Source organism: Ovis aries, chromosome X (assembly GCF_016772045.2).
Source record: "Ovis aries strain OAR_USU_Benz2616 breed Rambouillet chromosome X, ARS-UI_Ramb_v3.0, whole genome shotgun sequence".
Classification (NCBI taxonomy): Eukaryota; Metazoa; Chordata; class Mammalia; order Artiodactyla; family Bovidae; genus Ovis; species Ovis aries.
In genome coordinates this window covers 129,678,088-129,697,289 of record NC_056080.1, presented here as the reverse complement: position 1 = coordinate 129,697,289, position 19,202 = coordinate 129,678,088, and the positions used below count along the sequence as shown (strand labels likewise).

At 41.1% G+C, this 19,202-nt stretch overlaps 2 protein-coding genes across 2 annotated transcripts; one reads left to right on the top strand and one right to left on the bottom strand.

Annotated features, from left to right (window-relative positions):
* Positions 1–329: 329 nt before the first annotated feature.
* Positions 330–885, top strand: LOC101122255 (histone H2B-like). Its single transcript, XM_004022469.6, has one exon. It carries the CDS (start codon positions 383–385, stop codon positions 881–883), a length of 501 nt encoding a protein of 166 aa, XP_004022518.2. The 5' UTR covers positions 330–382; the 3' UTR covers positions 884–885.
* A 5,426-nt stretch (positions 886–6,311) lies between these two features.
* On the bottom strand, positions 6,312–6,922 carry LOC114111698 (late histone H2B.L4-like). The gene has a single exon (XM_027963500.2). It carries the CDS (start codon positions 6,920–6,922, stop codon positions 6,404–6,406), a length of 519 nt encoding a protein of 172 aa, XP_027819301.1. The 3' UTR covers positions 6,312–6,403.
* Between the last annotated feature and the right edge of the window lie 12,280 nt (positions 6,923–19,202).

The following is a 19,202-nucleotide window of genomic DNA, read 5'->3' as shown; positions in this document are numbered from 1 at the left end:
ACTCTTTGCGACCCCATGGACACCAGACTCCTCCGTCCATGGGATTTTCTAGACAAGAGTACTGGAGGGGGTTGCCATTTCCTTCTCCACCGAATCTTCTCGACCCAGGGATCGAACCCAGGTATCCCGCATTGTAGACAGACACATTACCGTCAGAGCCACCAGGGCAGATGGGCTGACTGGGGGTTAAACATGGGGGAGGGGCAGGGCAGGAGTTGGGAGGTGGGACGTCAGGTGTCACGGGACATGGGCTGCCATAGTAACAGGCCTCCCTGCCTTGCATCCAATCAGAGATGGACAGTGTCTGTGACGTCAGGGAAAGCCGGGCCTATAAATTCGGCCAACGGCCTTCAACGACCTCACTGTTCTTCTGGGCTGCGCTATGGAGAATGGTGGCGCTGCCGTGTTGGAACCATCCTCTGACAGCCATGAGGAAGACGTGATCACCATAGACACCAGCACCTCCGAAACTGAGCCCTCTGAAACGGAGATGGTGAAAGCAGAGACCTCCAAACCAGAGCCGAATGATGCGGAACCAAAAAAGGCGAAGCAGAAGACAGCTAAGGGCCGCCGTTGCCGTCGCCGCCGCTGCCGTCAGGGCAATTTCTCAAGCTTTGCTACCTATTTCCCTAGGGTGCTGAAGCAAGTACATACAGGCCTGAGTCTTTCCCGTGAGTCCGTGAACGTCCTGGATTCGTTTGTGAAAGATATGTTCGAGCGGATTGCCGAAGAGGCCGGGCGCCTGGCCCACAGCAACAAGCGCTGCACCATCATGACCGAAGACATCCAGACATCTGTGCGTCTTCTGTTGCCTGGGGAGCTCGGCAAGTATGCCACGTCCGAGGCCACCAAGTCGGTCATCAGATACCACCTCTGCAGATGAACTGCCCCAGGACTGTCTGACCATCGCAAACCAGACTTAAGGGTTCTCCCCTTAGGCCCTACATTTAATCTTTAAAACATTTCTACCCCAAAGAAAACATTAAAAACCTCATTAACTTTGCTTCAATATGTGTCGGTTGTGTCATTTGTTCGATGGAAAATCGTGTCCTTTTTTCTTAACATGTTGCAACTCGCCACTTTCTATTCGTGGTTTCTCAGTGATTTTAGGGATCTTTATGGTCAAAATTCTTTCCCTAAAAGTTTCATTGGCCTTTTCCATTTTCATTCTCCCGTCTATATTTAGGTATCATCCAGAGATTTTTATATGGGTATAGCAACCGATAAAAACCAGTGTGGTCTTCCCGGGTGGCTCAGCAGTAAAGAATCCGCCTGCAATGCAGGAGTCGCAGGAGAGGCAGGGTCCATCCCTGGGTCATAAAGATCCCCGGGAGGAGGGCATGGCAACCCTCTCCAGTATTCTTTCCTGGAGAATCAGTACCATGGAGAGAGGAGCCTGGTGGACTACAGTCCATAGGGTCTGCAAAGAGTCAAGCACCACTGAAGCAAGGTAACATGCAGGCTCGCAAAGAGCAGTGTGTGTGTGTGTGTGTGTGTGTGTGTGTGTGTGTGTGTGTGTGTGTGTGTGCTCAGTCACTCAGTCATGTCCGACTCTTTCTGACCCCATGGACAGGAGACTGTCAGGCTTCTATCTCCTTGAAATTTTCCAAGCAAGAATACTGAACTGGATTGTCATTTCCTACTCCAGGGGATTTTTCTGACCAAGGGATAGAAGCTGTGTCTCTTTCGTCTCCTGCATTGGCAGTCAGATTTTTGACCACTGCACCAGCAGTAGCAGATATAAAAATCACATTCTATTCCTTCAATCCCAATTCACTTCCATGTGTAAAGTAGGACTCAAACACAGTGTAAAATAAGAAAATTCTAAATTTCTGCAATCAAGCGCCGTATCTTTTGAAATCACATTATTCAGATTTCTCTGATCTTATTTTTTGTTTGCAACCTAGAACATTTTGCTTTAAAAAAAAAAGAAAACAAAAATCCTGACTGAATTGCACACTTGCAGGGATGATGGGATAGTCCAGTGACAGAGAATGTAGCCACAGTCTCCACAGTAGCAGCCAATGAGGGACTGGTAGCCCATGAGCCAAAGCAATTGGCCAAACGTATGGTGGAGTGAGGAGAGATGAACAAATAAGAACCTTCCTGTGACACTCAGCCTAGAGATGGAGAGGGAACATGGGGTGATAGTTTTCCTGATGTTTTTCCATTCAAGCACCTGCTTTTAACCATGGCCATTTAAGTACAGGCATCCATTTCTTGGGGCTTCCCAGGTGGTGCTAGTGGTAAAGAACCTGCCTTCTTATGTGGAAAACGTAAGAGCCATGGATTCAGTCCCTGGAGTGGGAAGATGCCCTGGAGAAAGGCATGGCAACCCACTCCAGTATTCTTGCTGGAAGGTCCCATGGACAGAGGAACCTAGCGGGTTACAATCCATAGGGTCTCAAAGAGTCAGACACGACTGAAGCGGCTTAGCATGCACGCATCCATTTCTTGGGTCTTCCCAGGTGGTGCTGGTAGTAAAGACCCTGCCTGCAATGCAGGAGACACAGGAGACCCAGGTTCTGTCCCTAGATGGAGAAGGTTCCCTGGAGGAGGGCATGGAAACCCCCTCCAGTATTCTTTCCTGGATAATTCCCAGGGACAGAGGAGCCTGGCGGGCCACAGTTCATAGGGCCACGAAGAGTGGGACACAACTGAGGAGACTTAGCGCACATGCATGCATCCACTTCTTGTTGAGCGACATGCCTCTAGCTCCTTGCATCAAAATAAGGAGGAGGATGTTCAGCAGTTAAGCGAAATAAGATGACTTCTTCTTCTACCTCAAGTATTTGACTGCTATTGCTTATGATAGTATTTACTGAATTTAATGTGCATTGTGTTTTCTTCTTGGTGCATTGACATTTTTATTTCTATAAGTATATTGCTGAATTTCAAACTAGTTGGTGGTTTTCTTATTCCTTTTATTTTTGTTTGTTTTGTGATACTTTTTATTTTTAATTAATTAATTTTTATTGAAGGATTATTGCTGTACAGAATTTTGCTGTTTTCTGTCAAACCTCAACATGAATCAGCCTAGGATATACATATATTCCCTCCCTTTTGAAACTCCCTCCTCATCCCACCCCTCTAGGTTGATACAGAGCCCCGGTTTGAGTTTCCTGAGCCATACAACAAATTCCCGTTGACTATCTATCTTCCATGTTACTCTTTGCTTGCATCTCATCCTCTCCTCCCCTCTCCCTCTGTCCATAATTCTATTCTATTTCTCTTTTAAAAGATTGATTTCAAGGTTACTATATCTTTGGAGAGAGAGAAAGCACTCTGCAATTTCAGTCTTTTTAATTTATAAAGCTTTTCATTAGAACTTAATATTTCATTATATTTTAAACTGTTCATTTTGAACTTTAAGCAACAAGGATATGCTGTACAGCACAGAGAAATATACCATTTATCTAATAATAAATGTAAACAGAGTATAATATATAGAACAACTGAAGCACTATGTTGTAAACCTGAACAAATATAATATTGCAACTCATGAATATATCCATAAAAAAATTTAAAGTTGAAAAGAATTTATCAGTACCACTGTTATTGGATGTAGAAATCTGTGAAGGATTTGATTCTCAGCAAAACAATGAGAGAAAACCTAGGAGGATCTACAAAATTCCAACCTCCTGACCCCAGCTGTAGTATTTCTTCTAGGTCAGTCATGACAGAGTTAGGTAAGCTCTGAATTATTTTCCTAGCAATTTCATTTCCCAGGTTATTCTCATTCTCCCAAAGTCTACTATGGAGTTCTTGAGAAGCAGTTTATGTGTGATATACAATAGGCAGAGTGAAGAAACTGATATGCAAAATTCCAATTTTCTTTTTTTCTCTCTAGATTTCTTATGTGTTGTCCTCCCTTACACTCCCAGTCTTCACTCTCTAGACCAATTATGCTGCATCTGTAACATCTTTCAACAGTGATCCTATTGCATTTCTGTATTTACAAACACAAAATACACAAAGCATGATAGCAGTGTCTTCGTGAACTGGCACAGTACCACAGTTCCTTCCCCATCAATCTGCAGTCTGATTTTCATAGAAAGGCTATTATCTCTTGAGCTCTGGTCACTCAACCACACTTTGAGTCAGCAGCTGTGGCTCGCAGGCTGCCAGTCCCCCATTGGCTGCACCAGTGGAGACAGATGCTTGAAATGCTTTCTCTGGACTTGCTATGATGGATATAGAATTGCAGGTCATGAAAATTTGTGTTTTAAAGAGCAAAAGGTTCTCTGCTAGAAAATAACTGATTAGATACATCTGTTCGAATTTCTAAAACAATTTCAAAACCTAAGGAGTTACAAAATTAAAATGTGTGTGAAATTTGTTTTGCCATTTCTGTATTATATATCCACCCCCATTCATATATTTAAATGTTTGATTAACAAGGATATGTGGAAAATAAATAAATAAACTGGGATATGTGGGACAAGTATACTAGAGGTAGTGGATGGGTATATCACGTTCTTCACTATATCTGTTGCGTATCACACATAAAATGCTTCTGAAGAATTCCAGAGAGAATAAAATGGGAAATTATAATACTAGGAGAATGTAGAATTTATAGAACTCTATCATGAAAGACCTAGAGAAGACAGTATAACTTGGATCAAGGAAAGGTTGGAATTTTGTATTTCCTCCCAACTTTTCTCTCATTGTTTGGCTGACAGTGACATCCTTCTCAGATTTCCACATCCAAATCCTGTCACACTGAAAAGTTTGTTTTAACTTAAAATTTTTTATGGATGTATTTGCGAGTTACAATACTTTTTGTTCAGGTTTACAACTTAGTGATTCAATTGTTTTATATATTATACTCTGTTCACATTTATTAATAAATAATTGCTGTATTTCTCTGTGCTCTACAGCATATTCTTGTTGCTTATTTTCAAGTTCAAAATGAGTAGTATAAAATAAAATGAAATATTAAGTTCTAATGAAAACCAAAATAAATTACAAAGGACTGAAATCTCAGAGTGCTTTATCTCTCTCCAAGGATGAAGTCAGCTTGAAATCAATCTTTAAAAAAGGAATAGGAAAATCACCAACTACTTTGAGATTCAGCAGTATACCTATAGAAAAAAAAGTCAATGCACCAAGAAGAAAACACAATGGACATTAAATTCAGTAAATATTCTCTTAAGCATTAGCAGTCAAATACTTGAGGTAGAAGAAGAAGTCATCTTATTTCTCTTAATTGCTGATCCTCCTCCTCTTTTGCTGATGCAAAGAGGTAGAACATGTCCCACAACAAGAAATGGATGCATCTGTGTGTGCTAAGCCTCTTGAGTCATGTCGGACTCTTTGCGACTCCATGGACTGTAGCCCAGTAGGGTCCTCTGTCCATGGGGCTTATCCATGCAAGAATACTGGAGTGGGTTTCCATGCCCTCCTCCAGGGAACCTTCTCCACCTAGGGATCAAACCCAGGGCTGCTGTGTCTCCTGCATTGCAGGCAAGTTTCTTACCACTGATGTCAACTGCGAAGCCCCAAGAAATGGATGCCGGAATGCTAGGTGGTTTGAGTCGTTTCTGACTCTTTCAGACTCTATGGATTGTAGCCCACCAGGTTCCTCTGTCCATGGAATTTTCCAGGTAAGACTACTGGAGTGGGTTGCCATGCCCTCTTCCAGGGGATCGTTCTGACCCAGGGATCGAACCTGCCATTCCTGGGACTCCTGCATTGTAGGCGGATTCTTTACCACTGAGCCACCGGGGAAGCACACACTGCTGTTTATAGGTTGCAAATCCCATGGACGGAGGAGCCTGGTGGGTTGCAGTCCATGGGGTCGCTAGGAGTTGGACACGACTGAGCGACTTCACTTTCACTTTCATGCATTGGAGAAGGAAATGGCAACCTACTCCAGTGTTCTTGCCTGGAGAATCCCAGAGATGGGGGAGCCTGGTGGGCTGCTGTCTCTGGGGATGCACAGAGTTGGAAACGACTGAAGCGATTTAGCAGCAGTAGCAGCAGCAGCATATCCCATATAAAAATCCCTGGATGATACCTAAATATAGGTGGGAGAATGAAAGTGAAAAAGGCCAATGAAACTTTTAGGGAAAGAATTTTGACCATAAAGATCCTTAAAATTGCTGACTGATAAACCACGAATAGAAATAACCATTTAGGAAAGCGACGAGTTGCAATACATTAAGAAAAAAGTACACGATTTTTCCATCAAGCAAATGACACAACCGACCGTTATTGAAGCACACTTGATGAGGTTTTTAATGCTTTCCTTGGGATGGAAAAGTTTTAAAGATGGAAAGTAGGGCATACGTAAAGAAGTCAGAGTGGATGGATGTGGCTCTTTATCACTACAGGTCTTTTCCCTTCAAGTGGTTCTGATAAGAGTCTTTGGTTTGCGATGTTGCAGTGGTCATGAGGCAGTTCATCTGCGGGTGTTGTATCTGATGACCGACTTGGTGGCCTCGGACACTGCGTACTTGCCGATCTCCCCAGGCAAGAGAAGACTCACGGCTGTCTGGATCTCCCCACTCGTGATGGTGCAGTGCTTGTTGGAGCGGGCCAGGCTCCCAGCTTCTTCGGCAATCTGCTCAAACATATCCTTCACGAACGAATCCATGACGTTCATGGCCTCGTGAGAGAGACTCAGGCCGGTGTGCACTTGCCTCAGCACCCTGGGGAAATATGTGGCGAAGCTTGCAAAGTTGTCCAGACGGCGGCGACGGAGGCGGCGGCCCTTAGCTGTCTTCTGTTTCTCCTTCTTTGGCTCAGCATCATACGGCTCTGGTTCGGAGGGCTCGGTTTCCGAGGTCTCTGTGTCAGAGGGCTCCGTTTCTGAGGTCTCTGTTTCAGAGAACTCCATTTCAGAGGGCTCTATTTTGGAGGTTCCGGCTTTGTTGGTGCCCAGGTCTTCCTCAGAGTTGTCAGAGGATGGCTGAGCCATGTCAGAGCCACCAGTCCCCACTACTCAGAAGAAAGGACATGCGGGAATTGAAGGCAGTCGTCGGAGTTTATAAGCCCTGCCCTCCCTGAAGTCACAAACACTGTCCATATCTGATTGGATAAAATGCAAGGCAGGAGGCCTGTTACTATGGCAGCCCATGTCACGTGACACTGGATGCTCCACCCCCCAACTCCCACTGCCCCTCCGCCACGTTTAACCACAGAGACAGTCAAACTCAGTGGTATTTTAAACTTTCCGTGACTTCCACCAGAAAAATCTTTGAACTCTGCCCCATGAAGGAGACAGCCAGTCATCTATTCACCTCAGCTGATTTATGTCTATTGTTGATGCAAGAGAAGTTTCAAAGATGTCACCAAAGTCATCTAAGTTGAAAAATGTAATAATCAGTTAGAGCTTCCTGAAAGTCTGACTCACCTCCATAACTCAAGCTGTTTCAGACATCAGAATGACTCAGGTCACTTGGTGGACATTTTACTCCAACACAGAATCTTTTCCTTCTGATTGACCTACAGTGCCAGGAGCAGAAACTCCTGACTTCCTCAGCACAGTGCTCCTGAAAAGCATAGGAATTATTTGATCAGCTATTATCTCCAAAACTTATCGAAGACAATGATCACTATGAAGAGAATGACAAAACTCCATTTGCCAAATACAGAACACAAACAGAAATAGAAATACATACTAAAAATATTTAACATTTTGCAAATTTTAAATTGTTGTCTTAAACATTGTTTAGATCCCCCAAATACCACACAATCTGGAATTGATTAATGACTTATAGTGGTTATTTCTCAAAAAATGAGTACTCTTATTGCTAGAAAACCACCAGAGTGAGAGAAAAAGAATAAAAAGAGAGAAATAAAACACCTAGGAATAAATGTACCTAGGTGGTGGTGAAAGAACTGTACTTACAAAGAATAAGACCCTGATCAAAGACATTAAAGATAATACAAACAGAGGGAAAGGTCTACTTTGTTTATGGATTGGAAGAATTGATATTCTTTAAAAAACCATGCTATCAAAGGCAATCCACATATTCAATGCAATTCCTATGAAAATACCAGGGCATTTTCCACAGAACTAAAACAAACCATTTTAAATTTTGTATGGAAAGATGAAAGACCCTGAATCGCCAAAACAATCTTCCAGAAGAAGACCAGAACTGGAGGAATCGGGTTCCCTGATTTTGGACTACAACAGAAAACTACAGTAATCCAATCAGTGTAGTACTGGCACAAAAATGGACACATGGATCCGTAGAACAGGAGAGCTCAGAAATAAACCTATGGGCTTATGGTCAATTCAGTTCAGTTCAGTCTCCCAGTCATGTGTGACCCTTTGCGACCTCATGAACTACAGCACACCAGGCTTCCCTGTCCATCACCAACTCTCAGAGCTTACTCAAACTCATGTCCATCAAGTCGGTGATGCCATCCAACCATTTCATCCTCTGTCATTCCTTTCTCTCCCTCCTTCAATCTTTCCCAGCATCAGGGTCTTTCCAAGGAGTCAGTTCTTCACATCATTTGACACAATATTGGAGTTTCAGCTTCAGCATCAGTCCTTCCAATGAATATTCAGGACTGATTTCCTTTAGGATTGACTGGTTGCATATCCTTGCAGTCCATGATCAATTAATCTACAATTTAAAAAGGCAAGAATGTACAAATGGAGAGAAGACAGTCTCTTCAATAAGTGGTGCTTGGATAATTGGATAGCTACATGCAATAAAGTAAAATTAGAACATTCTCTAGCAGCATATACAAAAATAAACTCAAAACGGACTGAAGACCTAAATATAATACATATATTGTGTAGGAAGTCATTTTAAGATTCCATTAGATATTTTAATGTGCTGTGTTTCTTTCACATTTGTAAATTCAGACATTAAATGAACACCTCAGTTATATTAAAAAAAAAAAACCACTGAAAATAACCACAATTGGGTTTTGAGGGGATAACTGGGACCTCAAAAGTCTCTGATACACAGGAAATCTAGGATGGAGATGGGAAAAGCAGAGTTTGATGTTGAAGATTGGAAGGAGGAGTAACAATGGTAATTATTCACTTCAGTTAATGATTGAGGAAATAAGAGTCCCTAGTGCGCAATCACCTTGCAATGTTGTGGATCACTGTGAAGGCAAAATAAGGGAAATGGCTTCACGGCTTAAATAACAATTGCCGGTCTCAACTCACGAATGATGGTGTTGATAGGATAGGCATACTCCATTCAGAAACCTTCTCAACATTACCATTGTTTATGGATTCACATAAAAAGAGGACTCGGAAACACCATAGAAGTTAAGTGCAACAGAAAATTCAGGAACAAACAAACAAACAAACAAACAACCCATTTCACACTTCCTAGAATCACAAGTTTCTACCCTACCTTGTTCAGCTAATCTAATGTCATTCTTTTTCACCCCTCATTCTCTTGTTTTTGAAGTGGAAAACCTTCATGATTTGCAATTTAACATCATAGGGATGGTGAGAGCATTAATTTAGTCAGAGAAGCTAAAAAAGTTCATTTTGACTCCATGTCAGCCAAGGAGGGACTCAAACTGGTAGGCACAGTCACTGAACCACTCTACAGTGAGGTTTTCCTGACTGAACCAATAACTGTCTTCCTGGGGTGTTCAGGTCTGGTGACAGCAGGTAACAGGTTTGATTATTTATCTACTCTGACAGTAGGGTAACAAGCACAATTATCTATAGTTGGTCTTATAAAACTAATCAAAGTCATTTATATATATTATCAGTATTAGGAAATGGCTTGGTAGTAAAGAATCCACCGCAATGCAGGAGACCTAGGTTTAATCCCTGGGTCCAGAAGATTCCATGGGGTAGGATATGGAAACCCACTCCAGTATTCTTGACTGGAAAATTCCATGGACAGAGGAACCTGCTAGGTTGCAATCCATGGAGTCAGAAAGAGTCAAACACGACTGAGCGAGTAACACTTTCAACACTTTCTCAAGTATTCTAGAGCTCCTGTACAAAATGCTAGTGATTAGGTCACTTAAACAACATTCATTTGTCTCATACTTGTGGAGGTTCTAAGTCCAAATCAAGGTTTCATCTGAATTGATCTTATGCAAGGTGTGAGGCCTCTCCTTGGCCTGCAGATAACTGAAATCCCCATATATCTGTCCACATTTTCTTTCCTCTGTGTATGTGTCTATGTCTGACTTTCCCTTATTATATGGATATGACTCAGTTAAATTAAGACCTACTCTAATGAACATATTTGAACTTGTTTGCTTGGTAAATGCTCATCTCCAAATATGATCACATACGAATATGAGTGTTTATGGCATAGATACATTAATTTTAGAGGCACAAATTCAACCCATAGGAGATATGTATTTTGAACTAAACATGGGAATATTTCCTGCCTCTTCCATCATGTTGATGTATGGCAAAACCAATACATTATTGTAAAGTAAAATAAATAAATAAAAAGAGAGCATACTGGTGACCACTTATGAGAAACAAGGTGGCCCCACCACAGTCATTTTCACAGTTCTGTGAATGTTTATTAATTTCATTTTAGTATTTTATTTCTTTTTCTCTCTGTGAGCGAGAAGATAGTGTGTCATTTTCAATTGTTACAAAGTGTTCTTCAAACCTGCAGTTGTAATTATTTCATATTCGGTAGGATATAAGAGGAGGAGGCAATGACAACCCACTCCAGTACACTTGCCTGAGAAATCTCATGGACGGGGGAGCCTGGTAGGCTGCAGTCCATGGGGTCGCGAAGAGTTGGACACGACTGAGCGGCTTCACTTTCACTTTTCACTTTCATGCATTGGAGAAGGAAATGGCAACCCACTCCAGGATTCTTGCCTGGAGAATCCCAGGGACGGGGGAGCCTGGTGGGCTGCCGTCTATGGGGTCGCACAGAGTCGTACACGACTGAAGTGACTTAGCAGCAGCAGCCAAACATTGACATAAAATTCTGATAATCCACAAAATCATACGTTTCCTGAGCCCTTCAGGAAAAGGACACGGCTCTACATGACAGAAAAAACAAAAGGCGTTCTTTAAAGTGGCAGAACCTCATGAGATAAGGAGAAAGAATTTAGGTCCTGTGGCAAGATACTAGAGAGAGCCTCCCTGAGTAGTACAGGTATGAAGTGGACAGTGCCTTTTCAAGAATGGGCAATGAAGGTCTGTATCTTTTGGTCCAATAGAGAAGAATTGTGATGGGCTGTTATACCTCCAGGGCTCTCTTTGGTCACTGCACTAAATATTTAGGAAATGTGAGTCCAATTATCAAGAATATTATTTAGCATTTTGTGGAAAATTAGAGAAATCTCATGAGAGAACTTTTAAAAAAGAATATGATTCCCAAGGAGAGCAGGAAATTCTTCCACCAAATCAATGGCAAGAAAATATCTCTAGGTGGGACCTTGAGATGATTGTAGACAAGCTGAATATAATTTTGGAAATGAAAAGCTCATTTCAGAGCCATTGCATTTTTGAAAAGAGAACTATGGACCCATAGGAAAAAGACATTATTTCACAGAATAACTTCATTTCTATTGTGCTCATTGTTGCTGCTTTCAATATCCCAGTGTTTACCCATATGACATACAAATGTTTTTCCAGTCAAATATTATACATTGTTATTATGTGAGAATTCCTGTCAGCAAACCGAACCCACTAGCATATTTTTACTGGTGTAGGTGTGTTTCACATTTAGTGAATTCAATAATCAAATACAGGCATTAGGAAACCAGTTTCACAACCGCATCATGTGGTCCATGAAGACAGAAGTGCATGGGTGACTGACACTTGCCACCTACGAAGGAGGGAGAGAAATGAGGTTCACTGCAGAAGACCAAGAGGGGAAATGAGCATATGTAACTGCTCACTTCACAGGGTGATTGAAGAAAACAGGCACCTAAAGAATAATCACGACCGAGTGGTGTTGGCTACTGCAAACACAAATTAGCACAAGGGCTTTACTGCTTAAGCAACAAACTATAAGTTTCAACCCCAGGGAAATAGTTCAAATGTTTTTGAACATCATCTCTAGGATAGAATTTATTGTAAAACATAAACGAGAGCTGAAATTCGTTCAGTTCAAAATATTGCAGAAATAACTGCAGTATTCCTCTGTACAGAGGCATTGTGGAATTCATCGCTCTTGAGAAGTGAAGATAAGCAGAAGTCATAGAGCACGGTAGGGCTGATGCTTGAGCAGGTATTTTGTCATGCACCTGAGGGAAATTTGTTTTAAGTAGGAGTAATATGCAGGGTTACTGTGCTTGTGGAAGTCAATGGACTGGCTTATGGAATATATCCGTGTGATATAACTGTCTGAAAACTCGAGTCCTTTACCATACTCTGGTAGGTGAAGAGCATTACCCACAGCCACATAGCTGCTGAATTAGAACTGACACCAGGATCCAGGTGATTTCCTGAATCTCACTTCAGTGTCTGATCCAGTATTATGCATGGCTTTGCCTTTGAGTGATTCTATCAGATGATTACAGAAACCATGCTTCTCTTGATGAGCCTGCTTGGTAGGAAATATCTCGATATAAAAGAATAATCTCCAATGATCTCAAATCTCCCTCTGGAAAATAATTCAGGTGAAAAACATATAATAAAGTGTTTCCCTTAAAAAAAAACTCCAACATCATACAAGGGCAGTTTTTTATGCTTTTCCCTCTCCCTAATTTTTTTCCTCAAAACTGCCCCATTTATGACTCTGTGGATATGCACTTTTCACAATCGAGGAGGCAAATTACAAATAAATGTCAGATATTAGAGGACCCAAAAAGAAGAGGGCCATGAGGTATATGAGAAAACTCTGTATTCCTAAATCAGAAAAGTTAGTTATTCAGGCCAGGTCTGTCTGTGTTCCTTTCACCAAGAAATCTGTACTTACATTCTCCTTGCTGTCTACCTGCGTGTTTCTTTGTCTATACAAATGGTTACAATGTCTATAATGGTTAGAAGTTTCAGCCCACTTTGGTGTGAAAGCTGTGGCATGCAGTATAAGACTCCACTAAATAGTACGTGTCCACCTCCTATTAGTCAGTAAAAAGTAAGCCAATCCAAAGAAATCACCATAGTATAGTGAACAAAACACTTATTTCTATAGCCTTACCCTGTGTATGGCACCCAAAAATATCGCAAGAAGCTTGACTTTGATTTCAGTGGCTATTAGATTCAGGAATATTGCTTGTCCCTGAGTACTCCTTCCAATAAGAAGTCTTGTCTGTTTCCCCCTCCTCTTGAGCTGATGAAGCTTTTGATTATTTTGAGCAATGAATAAGACTGGTGGAAATTGTATTAGGCCATTTACCAGCCTAAGGTTTAAGAAGGAATGTCCTTCTGCCTTGCTGTTTGAGGACATAGAGCTACCATGGAAAGGGTTATTCTGTCCTGCTAGACCTCCCCACAAGAAAAGAGGCCCCTTTCAGCACCAGGTATGTGTGGTATGTGTGTGAAGGTTGCCTGGAACTTTGCAGTGGTCTTAGGATGGTTCATATTTTTAACAGATATTTACATTTCACATTTGGAAATTAAGTTAAAAAATTTTTAAATGTTCCCATTATAAATTGTAATATACAAAGTTATGCTAAAGAGTATTTCAAATACTCAGATGTGCTTGAAAAGTGGCTCAAATGAATAGACAGCTGACACACACACACATAATTCTAACTGATTAATTGACTATACCTATAGTGAAAAACTGGACTTTCTTTCTCATAAGAAAGGAAGGACCAAAGAAAATTCTAATTTTTGTCTTTAGCTATGGGCGAGGAATAAAATGTTGATAAAGAATTTTAACCAAAAGAGTGCCATGATGTAGCTTTGGTATTCTAATTAATACTGTCAGCATGGCCCAAGTAATTTCTGTTTGCAAACATATGGCAAATACAAATCTAATTGCATCTAGAGGAGCTTAACCCTAATTGAGGCTTCTATAAGTATTCCTACAAATAAAGCCCCCCCTCCTGAGCACATACAACTTCCCCCTCCAAAATGACAGCATCAGCATAAACTATAAACCAAGATGGAAACCTGTAAAGACTAATAATCAGATACGAGGCACAAGAAATATACCTAACATATTTAAATAGATGATAAGATACATAAGACATGAGTAATACATAGCTAATTATCAGCAGACAAATAAGCTTTCTAGTACTGAACATCATAACAGAAGAGTAAAGAAAGTTTAAACAGCTGAGACAGAAATGGAGAGAGAATATATGATCTAGCAAATAGACGAAAGAAATACTACAAAATACTTCATGAAGAGAATCAAAGAATTAAATGGAGGTCAAGAAACCTAAGAAATGGACTAAGAAAATACATCTCCTCGGCCTACCAGAAGTGACAAACATTTCTTAGGAGTTCCTTTACCATAGTTGTTTTGTCAAAAGTTTTCACTTTCATCGCAGTTTCAAAGGATTTGTTAACAAAATGAGCTACTCATTATATACAAATAAGCAATACAAGTGTTATTAGAGAATTATCTAACTTACTTGCAATATACTAACATTAAAATAAGAGAGAGAAATAGAGCAGAGGATACATCACCAATCTGGATTTCGAACAGCATTCAGACTTAAACAGCTCTGGGAAGTCACCTGACACAGCACATCTGGAGCCCCAACTGGGAAAAGGTTCCAGGCAGCCCGTCCACTCCGTGGGTGAGACTTCAAAGATTGCAGTTCCGGGTTCCCTGCTTATAATCCTAGGCCACAAACTGATTATCATCTTCAATCTGTAAGCAAAACTGCAGCTGTGGTACGATGTTAATTTTTTCCAATGCTGTTTGCTTTGTTCTGCAAATCTTGGAAAGTTGCTAAATCCTGGAATGGTTGGCCAGACCTCCTCCAGGCACTTAACAAACTGCAAGATCCACTTCCTATCTATCAATTGTGTTTCTCTTCCACACTCACAGTAGATGTGGCTGACAGCCACAGCAGTAGTCAGGGCAGTGTCCAGGCTGGTCAGAAGCAAAGTCAGAGGCCTATCGTGCTGTGTCTCTGAAGCCTAAACAAGAGTATTTATTTAATTTCCCCAGGAGAAATATCAATAACCTCAGATATTCAGATGACACCACCCTTATGGCAGAAAGTGAAGAGGAGCTAAAAGCCTCTTGATGAAAGTGAAAGTGCAGAGTGAAAAAATTAGCTTAAAGCTCAACATTCAGAAAACGAGGATCATGGCATCAAGTCCCATCACTTCATGGGAAATAGATGGGGAAACAGTGGAAACAGTGTCAGACTTAATTTTTCTGGGCTCCAAAATTACTGCAGATGGTGACTTCAGCCATGAAATTAAAAGACACTTACCTCTTGGAAGAAAAGTTATGACCAACCTATATAGCATATTCAAAAGCAGAGACATTACTTTGCCAACAAAGGTCCGTCTAGTAAAGGCTATGGTTTTTCCAGTGGTCATGTATGGATGTGAGAGTTGGACTGTGAAGAAAGCTGAGCGCCGAAGAATTGATACTTTTGAACTGTGGTGTTGGAGAAGACTCTTGAGGGTCCCTGGAGATCCAACCAGTCCATTCTGAAGGAGATCAGCCCTGGGATTTCTTTGAAGGGAATGATGCTGAAGCTGAAACTCCAGTACTTTGGCCACCTCATGTGAAGAGTTGACTCATTGGAAAAGACTCTGATGCTGGGAGCGATTGGGGGCAGGAGGAGAAGGGGACGATACAGGATGAGATGGCTGGATGGCATCACTGACTCGATGGATGCGAGTCTGAGTGAACTCTGGGAGTGGGTGATAGACAGGGAGGCCTGGCGTGCTGTGATTCTTGGGGTCGCAAAGAGTTGGACATGACTGAATGACTGAACTGAACTGAACAGATGTATTAGGGAAAGGAATTCAACCCATAGAAGGCAAGAATTTTGAGTTTAGGTGGGCATAGCTGTTGAATTTTCCATTGTATTGAAACCAATTTTTTTTTTCACAGATAAATGCTGGTATGATATTTACTAGGTGGTATAGTTACAATTTTTTAATTCTTCAAACATATAAATGTAGAGTATTGAGGGAAAGTCTTACTTATATAGAATTTTTTGATGAATAAGGGTATCCAAATCCCTGTGCAATTTGGAAAATATTGAATTTTTGATAATCACAAGTTATTTATCAATGGATGCCTTATAAAATACTTCAGAACTTAGTGCATTAAGGGAGCGATTATTTATGATTTCTTATATATCTATGAATGTTTCTGCTGATGTGCTAGTAAGTGTAAGATTTTTGTAGCTCCCTCTGTTTTTCATGGTCCCTTGTACAATTTATATAACATTGCTTCAAAATTAATAATATATAAGACACTTCTCTGCATTCTAAAATGGATGCTTGATAATAAGTAATGGTGTGTACATACTCATATAGTAATAATAATAATACAGAGAACATTGGTGAGCACTTAAGGGAAAATAAAGTCACACCACTCATGTAATTTCCTCAACTATTTCAATAGTGAATAATTTTATTCACTTTATAAAAGTTTCTGATTTCCCCCTCTATGTGAAGAGAGACGTTACTATTTCATTTCAGTCCTTATAAATTCATTATGGTTTTTTTTAAATTAATATATTTATTTTACTTTAAAAAAGTTTATTTAATTGGAGGCTAATTACTTGACAATATTGTAGTGGTTTTTGCCATACATTGACATGAATCAGCCATGGGTTTACATGTGTTCCTCATCCTGAACCCCTCTCCCACCTCCCTCCCCGTCCCATCCCTCTGGGTCATCCCAGTGCACCAGCCCTGAGCACCCTGTCTCATGCATCGAACCTGGACTGGTGATCTGTTTCACATATGATAATATACATGTTTCAATGGTAGTCTCTCAAATCATCCCACCTCGCCTTCTCCCACAGAAGACTGTTCCATACATCTGTGTCTCTTTTGCTCTCTCACATATAGGGTCATCATTACCATCTTTCTAAATTCCATATATATGCGTTAGTATACTGTTTGGTATTTTTCATTCTGACTTACTTCACTCTGTATAATAGGTTGCAGTTTCATTCACCTCATTAGAACTGATTCAAATGCATTCTTTTCAATGGGTAATTCTGTATATGTACCACAGCTTTCTTATCCGTTCATCTGTCAATGGACATCTATGTTGTTTCCATGTCCTGGCTATTGTAAACAGTGCTGCGATGAACACTGGGGTACATGTGTCTCTTTCAATTGTGGCTTCCTTGGTGTGTATGCCCAGCAGTGGGATTGCTGGGTCATATGGAAGTTCTATTTCCAGTTTTTAAGGAACCTCCACACTGTTCTCCATAGTGGCTGTACTAGTTTGCATTCCCGCCAACAGTGTAAGAGGGTTCCGTTTTCTCCACACCCTCTCCAGCATTTATTGCTTATAGACTTTTGGATAGCAGCCATTCTGACTGGCGTGAAATGAGGACCTCAATTCTTTTTCTTTATCTCATGAGGTTCTCCCAGTTTAAAGAAAATCTTCTGTTTTTTCTTTCCTATAGCCATGTCCCTTTCCTGAAGGGCTCAGGAAAAGTTTGATTTCATGGATTATCAGGTTTTTATCTCAGTGTTTGGCTGAGTTTACAGGCTCTTATATCCTACACAATGGGAAATAATTTCAAGTGTAGGTGTAAAGAATACTTTGTACCCACTGAGAATGGCAGACAATTTTCTCCCTCACAGAGGGAAGAAGAAATAAAATACTGAAATGAAATTACTGAACATTCACAGAATTGTGAAAATGACTGTGGTGGGACCACTTTGTTTCTCATAAGTGGTTTTCAGTGTTCTTTTAATAAGATGGAAGAGGAAGGAGATATGCCCACAATTAGTTCAAAATGCACATCTCTTATGGGTTGATTTTTTGCCTCTAAACTTAATGTATCTGTGCCATAAACACTCATACTCATATGTGATCATATTTGGAGATAGAGTATTTACCAAGTAATCAAGTTAAAATGTGTTCATTAGAATAGGTCTTAATCCAAATGAGCTATATCCATATAAAAAGGGAAAGAGTCTCTTGATGAAAGTGAAAGAGGAGAGAGAAAATGTTGACTTAACGCTCCACATTCAGAAAACTAACATCATGGCATCCAGTCCCATCACTTCATGGCAAATAGATGGGGAAACAGTGGAAACAGTGGCTGTCTTTACCTTTCTGGGCTCCAAAATCACTGCAGATGGTGACTGAAGCAATCAAATTAAAAGACGCTTGCTCCTTGGAATGAAAGTTATGACCAACCTAGATAGTATATTCCAAAACAGAGACATTACTTTTCCAACAAAGGTCCGTCTAGTCAAGGCTATGGTTTTTCCAGTGGTCATGTATGGATGTGAGAGTTGGACTATAAAGAAAGCTGAGCACCATAGAATTGATGGTTTTGAACTGTGGTGTTGGAGAAGACTCTTGAGAGTCCCTTGGACTGCAAGACGATCCAACCAGTCCATTCTGAAGGAGATCAGCCCTGGGATTTCTTTGAAAGGAATGATGCTAAAGCTGAAACTCCAGTACTTTGGCCACCTGATACGGAGAGCTAAGTATTTGGAAAAGCCCCTGGTGTTGGGAAAGATTAAGGGTGGGAGGAGAAGGGGACGACAGAGGATGAGATGGTTGGATGGCATCACCGACACAATTGACATGTGTTTGGATGGACTCCGGGAGTTGGTGATGGACAGGGAGGCCTGGCGTGCTGCATTTCATGGGGTCGCAAAGAGTCGGACATGACTGAGCAACTGAAATGAACTGAACTGAACTGGAAAAGGGAAAATCAGACATAGATACATACATATAGGGAAGAAAATGTGGGGAGGTATAGGGAGATTTCAGCTATTTACAAGCCAAGGAAAGTGGCCAGGAGTGGAGGCCCCTAACGCATTCACACCTTGCATAAGATCCAACTCAGATGAAACTTTGATTTGGACTTAGCGCCTCCACAAGTATGAGACAATAAATGAATGTGTTTAATTGACCTAATCACTAGCATTTTGTACAGGAGCTCTCAGTTCAGTCGTTCAGTCATGTCCGACTCTTTGCGACCCCATGAAATGCAGCACGCCAGGCCTCCCTGTCCATCACCAACTCCCGGAGTTCACTCAGACTCACGTCCGTCGGGTCAGTGATGCCATCCAGCCATCTCATCCTCTCTGGTCCCCCTCTCCTCCTGCCCCCAATCCCGCCCAGCATCAGAGTCTTTTCCAATGAGCCAACTCTTCTCATGAGGTGGCCAAAGTACTGGAGTTTCAGCTGTAGCATCATTACTTC